The following is a 12,506-nucleotide window of genomic DNA, read 5'->3' as shown; positions in this document are numbered from 1 at the left end:
ATATTGGATATGATCAAACGCTTGTAGAATTAATAATAAATCAAGAAAGAATCCATCAACTCTTGATAATGAGTATGAACTCTATGAATAAAATAATATCTTGGCCAAGGAAATTGATTGAAAGAACAAATAAGTTTCTTAAGTCATTCATGATAGATTAACTTAATGGAATTTGACAATATAATACCATACTCTATATAGTTAACTAAGAGTTATAATGATGAAGGAAAATATTATATGTTCTTCTAAGTTCTTAAAAAAAAATATTACTTTATACTATTTGGATGTTAAGAAGTATTGCTAGATGTCTACCTTGATTAATATGTTATTTCGATTAATTTATTATCAGCTTAGTATTAAACTTACGAGATTAGATACAAACAATTGTTCCAATCTCTACTAAAAAAATTATTTTACTATTTAATGATTTGATCAAATTAAATAAATAATTTTAAGTGAAATATTATTATATTCTTTACTAACAATTAGAGTATAAATAATATAAATTATTTATGCAACTCCACGGATGCTAGCTACCACGAAAGTGCCACCAATTCTGTCAGCTTTTATTAGGCTGCATAAAATACCCACTTGTATTTCTATATTTAGCTTTGTAAACAGTTAATATTCATATCTATTTTTGCATAAATAAAAATATTATTAATCTTTTACACAAATATAATAGGCATTTCCCTTACTCAGAAACAAAATTCTCATTGCCTTTTCCAATTCCTATGTATTTACAACCATGTAAATATATATATGTATACGACCTGATAATGTACATTGTGCCAATGCTGGAGGTTTTAATTTGAATCACGCTCAATTGGTCGAACAAAAACTATTTTAATAAAATTATTACACATTAAAATTATCTTATTCTCTTCAATCGAGAAAACATGGCAATGGAAAACTAAAGGGAAAATTATTGCAACTTAATTTTTTGGAAGGAGGGTTGAAGATTCTTAAAGGCAACTATGAGAAACTTTAGTGAAATGTAGAAGCCGCCAAGAAAAACTAGCGGCTTTTATTTAATTATATATATTCTTTAATTATATATGAGAAACTATGTTGAAGCATCCAATTGGAATAAAGGTTGAAGATTCTTTAATGCCCAAACCACAAAACCGTTTCAGTGGAAAAAACAGGACATTCAAAAAATAATGTTTTCATATACACTAACGTTAAGATAATTGAGCAGCCAACTTGGACTTCATGCAATAGTGGCAATTGCAACTTGATTTCGTCTGAATCTCAGTGCAAAGTCTCAGAAACTTGGTAGAACCTGCCAAGAACCATTTCTCTTTACCTCAATACATAATCAAACAACTTCATTCACAGCTTCAACCCTTCATTTCTATCACCCGTTCTTGCTTTTGCATTTGCATCTTTACACAAATTCTATTGCACATCTTTCATTCTCTACAAGTTTGTTTCCACTTTTGGCAATTGCAATGGCATCTAACGCCATCATCCAATGCAGCTCCTCTTCGTCTCACATGATAAGGACTTATGATGTGTTTGTCAGCTTCCGCGGTGAAGACACACGCAACAACTTCACTTCCTTTCTCTTTCATGATCTCAGTAGAAATGGCATTGTGGCTTTCAAAGATGATACACATCTCCACAAAGGTGAATCCATTGCACCCGAGTTGCTACAAGCCATTGAAGGGTCTCGCCTTTTCGTTGTGGTCTTCTCTAAGAACTATGCTTCCTCCACTTGGTGCTTGCGTGAATTAGCTCACATATGCAATTGCATTCAAACTTCACAAAGGTGTGTTCTTCCTATCTTTTATGATGTTGATCCTTCAGATGTGCGAAAACAGAGTGGATGCTATGAAAAAGCCTTTGTAGAACATGAAGAAAGATTCAGAGAAGATAAAGAGAAGATGGAGGAAGTGCAGACATGGAGAGAATCTCTCACTCGAGTGGCCAATCTCTCTGGTTGGGATATCCAAAACAAGTAAATAATCTTCTCTCATTTCTTGATGGTTCTTTATTTCTTACCTATATAACACTACCTTATATCCATCTGCATATATTCATCATTACATTGTTACCCCTTTCTAAAATAGAGTTGAGAGAGGTTGAAGACATAACATGTAGATTGCATACAAACAAATATGTGTTTAATGTAATTAGCATATAAAAAGGGAAAAAGTACGGTATTATTTTTATTTCCTATTCATGTATATCCTGTAATTTAGTTCTCTAGGTGATAATTTGTCATTTTTTATTTTCTTTCAATTTCAGGCCACAATATGCAGAGATTGAAGAAATTATTCAAAAGATAAAAAACATATTGGGTCATAAATTTTCATGTCTTCCAAAAGATAATCTAGTTGGAATGGAATCTCGTGTTGAAACATTATCAAGGATATTGTGTTTAGAGTTGGCTAACGATGTTCGAGTTGTCGGAATTAGTGGAATGGGTGGAATAGGAAAGACAACTCTTGCTCATTCTTTATATGAAAGAATCTCTGAACAATATAATTTTTGTTGTTTCATTGATGTAAGCAAAATTTATCAAGCTTCTGGTACTATAGGTGTACAAAAGCAGTTACTTTCACAATGCCTTAAAGAAAAGAATCTTGAAATTTTCAATGCTTCCGAGGGAACATGTTTAGCATGGGAAAGGTTACACCATGCAAGGGCACTTATTGTTCTTGATAATGTTGATCAAGATAGGCAACTAAATATGTTTACAGGGAATAGGGAGGCTCTGTTACGTGAATGCCTAGGTGGGGGGAGTAGAATTATCATAATTTCTAGGGATAAACATATATTGAGGAAATATGGAGTAGATGATGTTTATCAAGTCCAACCATTAAATCACGAAGATGCTACCCAATTGTTCTACAAATATGCTTTCAAAGGTAATCATATTATGAGTGGTTATGAGGAGTTGACATATGATATACTATCACATGTTCAAGGCCATCCTTTGGCAATTCAAGTATTGGGCTCATCTTTGTTTGATCGAAGTATCTCACAGTGGAGAAGTGCACTGGTTAGATTTAAAGAAAATAAAAGTGACAATATTATAGGTTTCCTGCGATTAGGTTTTGATGAGTTGGATAACCTAGAGAAAGAGATATTTCTAGATATTGCTTGTTTCTTCAATAACGAAAAGGAAGAACATGTAATGGAGATTCTAACTTTTCGTGAATTTCATCCTGAATATGGCCTACAAGTTCTTGTTGAAAAATCGCTTATAACTATTGAGGATGGGGATATTCGTATGCATGACTTGTTGATAGATTTGGGAAGGTGTATTGCTCGAGAAAAATCACCTAAGGAGCCAATAAAGTGGAGTAGGTTGTGGGATTATCAAGATCTCCTCAAAGTTATGTCAGACAAGATGGTAAAATATTATTTGAGTTTTTAAAATGTTAGGTTGTCATTTTTCTACAATCTGTAAATGCTCCCAAAGATCTAACATTATCTTCCCATTTTACATTATTATAGGAATCTGTAATAAATCATGAGGTCATAGCTGTTGAAGATTTCCTAATGGAGTTTTATGAAACAGCAATAAGGGCCGATGCTCTATCAAAAATGAGTAAACTTAAGTTTCTCAAACTTGACTTTCTGAACTTTTGTGGCAACCTCGATCATCTTTCGAATGAGTTGGGGTATCTTATATGGTTTGAATATCCTTTTAAGCACTTGCCTCCAAGTTTTCAACCGAACAACCTTATTCATCTATCCCTACGTAAAAGCAACATGAAACAAGTGTGGAAAGATAAAAAGGTAGTGTAGATTGTTATTGTAACTTTTCTATTTTGTTTTTCTATCAATTAGCAAACAAAAAATACAAACTCTATTATGTTATTTACTTTTTCTCAGATTAATTAAAGAAAGCAAAGAAAGCTGGAATGTTATTATTAACTTTGTTTGCTAATATTGTCCCTTCACTGCAGCCTCTACCCAATTTAAGACATTTGGATCTCGCTCATTCCAAAAACCTAATCCAGATACCAGATCTTGGGGAGGCCCCAAATCTTAGGTTGTTGGATTTGAATGGATGTAAAAAACTGAGGCAGCTTCATCCATCCGTTGGTCTTTTAACAAAGCTCACTCTTTTGAATTTGGAAAAATGTAAAAGTCTTACCAAGACACCACATTTCAGAGAGAACCAAATTCTTGAAACACTAAATTTACGAGGATGTAGACAACTCAAGGAGATCAATACATCGATTGGTCTACTGCAAAAGCTTACCTTTTTAGATTTGAATGGGTGTGGAAATCTAATAAGCTTACCCAATAGCATATTGTGCCTAAGTTCTCTAGAATATTTGAATCTCTCTGGCTGTCAGAAATTGTTTAATATCCAGTTCTTACATGAAGCAAGGGATGAAGAGCAAATGAAGAAGCTTTGCATAGGTGAATCTCCAATTTGTTCGCACTCAACATCGTCCATCATGAAAAGGTGGTTTAAGTCACCTTTACATTTGTTGCATTCTAGAGCACATAAAGGTTTGGTGAGTTGCTTGTTGCCTTCCTCGCCTACACTTGGTTGTATGCGTGAACTTCATCTAAATTTCTGCAATTTAGTTCAAATACCTGATGCTATTGGAAATTTACATCTCTTAGAATCCCTATGTTTAAGGGGAAACAATTTTGCCACACTGCCAAGCCTCAAGAAGCTTTGGAAGCTGTACTATTTAAATTTACAGGATTGTAGGCAGTTGAAATATTTGCCTGAGCTTCCTTCGCGAACTGACTTGTCATCAGAAAGATACCAGCTCCCAGAGTATTTAGATCTTTTGAAGTACAAGGAAGCAGGATTAAATATTTATGGTTGTCCAGAATTAGTTGAGTTGGAACATTGCACTAGCATGGCTTTTTCATGGACGAGACAAATTCTTGAGGTGTGTCCACTCCTTCCTTTCTCTCTTTTTCTTTATGTGTGTGTTTACTACCAATTCACAGGGCACTAACACGTAGCTATGTCTGTGGTACTAGGTTTACCACCTATTCACAGCGCACTATATGGCTATTCCGCCCATTTCAAGTATTATTAGAGGAAGTGAAATACCCAGTTGGTTCAAAAATGATCACGAAGGCATAGGCAGTTTAATAACCGTAGATGAATCTCCCCTTATGCAGAAAGACAATAATTGCATTGGCCTTGCTTGTTGTGTAGTATTTGGACCTCCTTCTGGAATAATGGCTCCTCCCAAAACAGAATCAGTTCATCGTTTTCGTGCTGAAATTCCGTTGTTTTTGGGAGAAGATCAAGTCACGGAAGATCACTTGTGGTTGTTCTATTATGCTTTACCACAATCGTTGTTGACATGCTGGGATGCTGATTTCAAATTGGAAATTGAAATAACGAACATTGGAAGTTGGACTTTTGAGGTGAAGAAATATGGGTATTGTTGGCTATATGAGAAGCACCTTGAAGTATCAAACTTGATAATGATGGGCATCCAAAATTTGTGAGCTTGGAAGCACAACTGTTTGGCAATTGAGGAAACCATGTACCAATTGCATATTTTTGCTACACTTCCATCATATAGAAGGATTGGAGGCATCATCGAATATGGATGCAAGATTAGTAACGATAGACCAAACAAAGATGTATAGTAGAATTCAAATTCACAATGACTCCATGGATATCTTTACAAGCTGCACTAAGATTAAATTTAGTGTTGCTTTGTTTGATTACAGATGGAAGAAATGCTCTTGGTCTTTTTTTTAAAAAAATTTATTATTATTATTTAAAAAATGTAAAGCATATTAAAGTTGTTCCATAATCAGATTTCCACATCTTGCATCTGTAGGATCCTTCTGTTGGTAAGCATATGATTCTTTTTCTTTTGTTTTATATGTTTAATCCTTTTTATATTGACATATAATAATATTATGCTCCTTTTGTTGGTTTTATTCAAGTTATTTTACTCATGATCGTAACAAGAGATTTTAAAAATCGATTTGGTCAATGTAATAATCAGAAACAAGATTGTAGACTAACTATAGAAAGGAAATGAGGGAAAATATATTTGAAGTTCGACTTTAAGAAGTAACTGTTGCACATTGAGTTTTGTCCCTTGATGGATCTGTTACAACTAAATATTCATATTAAATGCATGTACTTTCCTTCTTTAAGATGAGTCTTAGATGGAGGATGGTGATAATGTAATTAAAATCCCAAAACCATGGATAACAGAAAATTGTAATTTTTTTTTTCATACTACCCATGTCTTAGAGCGAGGAATTATTAGGAGGTCCTAAATCACATGATCTCTAACTAGTCTTATATAACATGTAATAAAGTGTGCTTAATTTTTTCGTGTAAAATAAAAAAACTTAGAACATGCCATACAATTGCTGGATCATGAGACTTGGTTCAAAAATTGTTAATTTTGAATTATCAAAAAAAGGAAATAGAAACATATGTTAATTTGATGGACCTTACATTTGAGGTTATAAAACAACCTTATTGTATAACCAAGGTTATGGGGGAAAAATCTGATTTACCCCACTAACATTAAAACAAATTTGCAACCGTTTGAAAGCTCTTAAGATCCTATATGTGAAAAACCTAAATCAAGCAACATATGTTCTTCCAACTAGTGTCAGTTATCAAGAAACTATAATCATGTCCCGCTTCTAGATGAAAAACCTACATATTCTTTAATGTTTCTAAAAGTTGAGAAAAATCTAACAGCTTTCTAATTTGTCTGGATTTATATCTTGATAGCACATTTCCATCATTTGGTTTGGGCATGTGCTTGAGAAATGACAGGGGAGCCTTCCCACTTGCAAAAACAGTGTTCTAAGGGTATGATTCCAGTTGTGGAGGTAGAGGCTTTGGCCCTTTTTCAAGCAATTAACTGGTTGACAAATTTGGTTTTCAGCATGTGTTATCTTTGAATTAGATTGAAAAAACAGTTGTAATTGATATTTTAGGAGGTTGTATAGTTAAGTCCCAATTTGATGCTATTCTCAGATCTTGCAGATGCAAGTTTAATTCTTTTCAAAATTGAGTTATGTCACGAGACAAACAAATTTATATGTTGGTCTCCACCTCCACCTCCACCCCCAAAATAGAAAAATCAATAATCACAACACAATCCAAATGGCACTAAACAATTCAGTACACAATTAACTTAGGCCCTCAAAGTACTAAATGTTGTTGGGTTAGAAATTTCAAAAATATCAAACAAATCTCTTAAATATCAAATAAATTTGAAGTTCAATTACGTGTATCTCTCTGGTTATTGGAATAAACATCAATCTTTCTCATGGTACTATTTAGTCTAAAAGATCTAATTACATAGCTTGAATTAAACACAAAAAAATTCATTAAATATATTGGTCTCACAAATGTGACTCTCCGTATCTAACTATTACCACAATCAATTAAATTATAATTAACATATAGTTCAATTATACATAGATCCGTATGATGCACGGATAAAAAAAATTATTTAAATTAAAAAAAATTATTTTGTAAGTTAATATAGAAGTTATATATATATATATATATATATATATATATATATATATATTTTAATTATGTAATATAAATTTGTTATTGATTTTTTACAATAAATAAATTTATTATTTTTTGAAATAAAATTTATAAAGAAAAAATATTATTATAAATATTTTATTTATATTTTTATAATACTTCAACCTTAATTTTTTTTTGTTAGATTTAAATTCAAAAATATAAAATTCAAGTAAATAATCTTTTAAAAAGTTCATAACTTAAGGTAATATATCCAAATAAATATTTTTATAACTAAATTATAAAACAGTTCATTTCAATATTTTATTAAATTAATAAATTGATAATAAACATTATACATATATTCATTATTTTCAAATATGTAAGTTAAAAAGTTTTTTTAATTGTTGTTTAAAATTAATATTAATAAAAAATTTAATATTTTTCTTATTAATGAGTATAAATGTCAATTAATAATAATTATTAACTTTAACAAAAGTAATTTTTTAATAATAATTTATAATTAACATTAATATTAATATTAATTACTATAATATTCATTATTTTTTTGAAATGAAAAATTTAGTCAAATTAAATTTCTTAAATAGTAAATTAGTGATAAAATATTTTAATTTGTAATTAATATTGATTAATATGGTTTCATTTTTATTTATAATTAAAATTAATTTATTTGTAACTAAAAATTTAACAAAATCTAATCTCTTAGTTAATAAAATCATTAATTAACATATAATTACATATTAAGCGTAATTTTAAATTATCATATATTATAGTTTTTACGAATTTTTTTTATTGTTTGTATTTTATTTTTTTATAATAAACAATTTAATTAAATTTAATCTCTTAATTATTAATTAATATAGCTATTTGTACAATTACTTATTTACTAATTAAATATAATTTAACGATATTTATTACTCAATATAAATATAGAAGGCCAATAAAAGCAATATTATAGATAAAATGTGTGAGAAATTGAGAATGGTGACAAAAAGATGAAAAGTACTACAAGAAAAATGCTGATTTTCAATGGAAATTTTCGACGAAAATAGGTAATTTTTTACGGATTTTTTCTTTTTCGACGGATTTTTTCTTTTCCAACGGATTGAAATCCGTCGGAAAAAGTGGCGTCGGAAAAAAAAAATCTGTCAGAAATTTTCGATGAAAAATTTTGTCAGAAAATTTTGTCGGAAATTTCCGACGAAAATATCCGTCGAAAATTTTCGTCAGAAATTTCTGATGGCTCGGAAATTATAATTTTTTTTAAAATTTTAATAAATTTATTAACGTAACAACCCTCATATTTGGGTTTCCAAGGTCACCCATCCATGTACTACTCCAGGTCAAGCACGCTTAACTGTGAAGTTCTGGTGAGTAAGCTACCGAAATGTATATGTATGTTGTTAGTATAACTTGTTCAAATTAATTCATTTAAGTCATCCTCAAATATACAATCTCATACTTGTACTATAATAATAATATATAATAATTTTATATTACGAATAATAATAATAATAATAATAATAATAATAATAATGTATTTAATTATTATTTATTTATATGTACTTACTTTTATAATTAACATCTACTTATTTCAATTTAAAATTATAATTTAAATTATTTAATTTTATAATTTATAATGTTAATATAATTTATAAAATTATAAATATTTATTTAGTACATACTTATAAATTATATTTAATATTTTAAATAAATTATTAATTAATTTAATATATTTATTTACCTAAAATCAAACATATAAAATTCAAAAAATGTATTTATCCTTATTTTATTTTCTAATTATCAACTATTAATAAACTACTAACTTAAAATTTTATCTAATTATATATAATATTCTCATATCAAATTTAAAACCAGATATTATTTATACAAAAATATTAAGATCATATAGTAAATTATCAATAAGATTTTAGTTAAATAGTTTAAAATAATTAATGTTTCAATTATATTGTTAATTAGCAAATAATTTATTCCAAAATTAATTAATTTTTTTATATTAATTATTAGTAAAATTTAATAACTTTTAATTTAACAATTAATTGGATCGATAAAATTCAACACACACCACATGAGTTATTGAGCGGAATAACTTTACCAAGAGTTATTTTGTAAGTTATCTTAAATCAAACATATAAAATTCAAACAATGTATTTATCCTTGTTTTATTTTTTAATTATCAACCATTAATAAAATACTAACTTAAAATCTTATCTAATTATATCATAATATTTTCATATCAAATTTAAAACCAATTCCTACATTTTCGACAAATATAAATTTGTTTGAAATATTCCATCAATAATATAGCTTTTCCTACAAAAAATTTCTCATCGAAAATATAAATTTTCCCAAAGATTTAATTTTGTTTTATAAGAAATCATCTTCGATTAATATAACATTTTGTATATATGATTTAAGAGTAAAAGATTTTCAATTTAACAGTTGAATTTACAAAATTCACATTTAATATAAAGTTATTGAGCGGTGTAACACTTACTAAGTATTACACCGCTCAATAACTTTATATTAAATGTGAATTTGGTAAATCCAACTGTTAGATTGAAAGTTCATATCTCTTATAGATTATATATACAAAACTTTATATGAATCCAAGATGATTTGATACTTCATTTTTATAAAACAAAATTGATGTAATATATTCATTTCAAAATACACTAAAATGTGAATACTTTGATTACTTTCCAGTTGTTGTTAAATTTTAACAAAATTTCAATTTAACGATTGGATTTACAAAATTCACATTTAATATAAAGTTATTGAGCGACATAATACTTAGTAAAAGTTATACCGGTATAATTATAACCCCCTATATTATATATATATATATATATATATATATATATATATATATATATATATATACATATATATACAGGGAGGGATGCACGTTTAGAATAGTGGGGCACTTGCCCCCACTACTATTTGACATATACATAATTCTTTATCTAAAAAATAATATATTTAAAAAAAAATTATATTCTAATAAAATAAATATATAGATTCACATATATAATGTAATATATTAAAATAAATAATTGTTTGATAAAATAAAATTTGTAGAATGCATGTTTATCTTTTGTGTTTTTTATTTATTGTATACGTTGATTGAAAAAATCAAAATAGTAAAATTGTATACATTAATTAAAATAATCAAAATAAAAAAAATCAGAAGATTTATGTTCCATTTAGAATTGTTATTATAAGATATATTTTAAAATAAATTATCATCTAAAAATATATATTAGATATTAAAAACATATTTATATCATAAATAAATTAAACTTGATTTTTATAAAATTTAACATATTTATTTTTATATTTTTAATAGTGTTAAATTATTATAAAATAAGTCTTTATGATTGTAGTTCTACCCAAACATTTAAAAAATGTCTATGATAGATAAATAAGTCATACTTAAGATATATATTTTTAAAGAAAGTTAGGTTCAAACCAACTAAATTATAATAAAATATAGTGTGACCTAATTTATTTTCATCTTTAATACTAATCGTAGATATAAAAAACTTGTAATAAATAATTATAATATATATTTATACCTTTAAAAGTTATATATAAAATTTTTAATACTACAAATATATAAATAAGTATTACCCCACTATCTAAAATTTCTAGATCCGTCACTATATATATATATATATGTGTGTGTGTGTGTGTGTGTGTGTAATTTGTGACACCCTTACTACCCCAACACATATCTAAATATTAATCATATAAATAAACTAAAGAATAAAATTTTTATCGTTGGTAAAAGGGTTCACATAAAACCTTCATATGCATTTATCAATAACCAACATAATAATTGAAAATAAAACTTGAAAGTTTACAAATTGTTTTCAAAATCATATTTACAATTTCAAATCCATATAAAATCTATGTCCTAAAAATCCTCTGCCCCGATGTCACAATATCATAGCATACCCACAATTCAACTATTGGCATTCTAAAGGTCACTCGTAGCCGGATCTTCCTCACCTAAAATATCTATAATTTATACGGTGAGAAAAGGAAATATCTATATGCAAAGTACATACAACCACATCATCATGAAATCTCATCATAATTCACATATATACAAGCATGTATCATAATTTATAAATCCATCACAATCCACACAATTTTACGATTAACAATATCATTTCCACATCCATAATTCAAGCCAATCTTACAATTAACACTATGCCAAGACCTCACCACATCTGACACAAGTGATACGAGTTAATTGCCTCACTCAACCCACACCATACCAAGGTTCGTATCATCCCTGATCATCCAGGAGTACGCTCGTCCCTAAAGTATCACCTACCCAGGGTTCGTATCATCCCTGATCATTCAGGAGTACGCTCATCCCTGAAGCATGAGTGTGAGGAACCACAGTCACATTACAATCCATACAATCTCTTGCAATTAACCCTATGCCAGGGCTGCCATAATCGACATAAGTGGTGTGTGTTAACTGTCTTACTCATCCCACACCATGCTAGGGTCACGCCCTCCCTGTAACACCACTTACCCAGGGACCGTGCCATCCCTAGTCATTAGTGTGAGGAAACACATCGCAATCACATTCTTAATTATGTCCATACAACATCTCATCTCATATCACGATTTCATATCACATACACAATTCCATATCACATACTCAACAGATAAGTATAACAAAATAAGGGTTTACACATCCCTCAAGCAATTCACCATGAATATTCATTATAACAATAATATAAAACTCAATTAATTCCCCAGTTTAATACAATATTAAATCAATAGAATTACCAATTTAATATAACATTCATAAATGTAATAATAATCAATGGAATTATCAACATAAATAATAAAATCCCCAATTGTTCCAAAACCTAGCTCACAGGCATCGTTCTCTCTCCCAGATCATCATTCTTACAAATTATTAGCATATTTATAATCCTCAACACATACAGAATCTAATGGGATCATCAATTCCTCA

At 28.5% G+C, this 12,506-nt stretch overlaps 1 protein-coding gene across 1 annotated transcript; it reads left to right on the top strand.

Moving 5' to 3' along the window:
• The first annotated feature begins 816 nt into the window (after window positions 1-816).
• Window positions 817-5,833, top strand: LOC109807891 (TMV resistance protein N). Its single transcript, XM_020370591.3, has 5 exons — window positions 817-1,963; window positions 2,254-3,364; window positions 3,469-3,753; window positions 3,924-4,874; window positions 4,969-5,833. Exons 1-5 carry the CDS (start codon window positions 1,455-1,457, stop codon window positions 5,446-5,448), a joined length of 3,336 nt encoding a protein of 1,111 aa, XP_020226180.1. The 5' UTR covers window positions 817-1,454; the 3' UTR covers window positions 5,449-5,833.
• The last annotated feature ends 6,673 nt before the right edge of the window (window positions 5,834-12,506 follow it).

The sequence above is a fragment of the Cajanus cajan genome, chromosome 8, assembly GCF_000230855.2.
Source record: "Cajanus cajan strain Asha chromosome 8, NIPB_CcT2T_4, whole genome shotgun sequence".
Lineage (NCBI taxonomy): Eukaryota > Viridiplantae > Streptophyta > Magnoliopsida > Fabales > Fabaceae > Cajanus > Cajanus cajan.
Note: the sequence above shows the minus strand (reverse complement) of the source record. Positions and strands in the feature narration are given on the sequence as shown.

Coding starts and splice junctions, on each gene's coding strand:
- LOC109807891 (XM_020370591.3), top strand. CDS start 1,455: ATGGCATCTAACGCCATCATCCAATGCAGCTCCTCTTCGTCTCACATG. Junction 1,964..2,253: donor GGTTGGGATATCCAAAACAA/GTAAATAATCTT, acceptor TTTCAATTTCAG/GCCACAATATGCAGAGATTG. Junction 4,875..4,968: donor GGACGAGACAAATTCTTGAG/GTGTGTCCACTC, acceptor CTGTGGTACTAG/GTTTACCACCTATTCACAGC.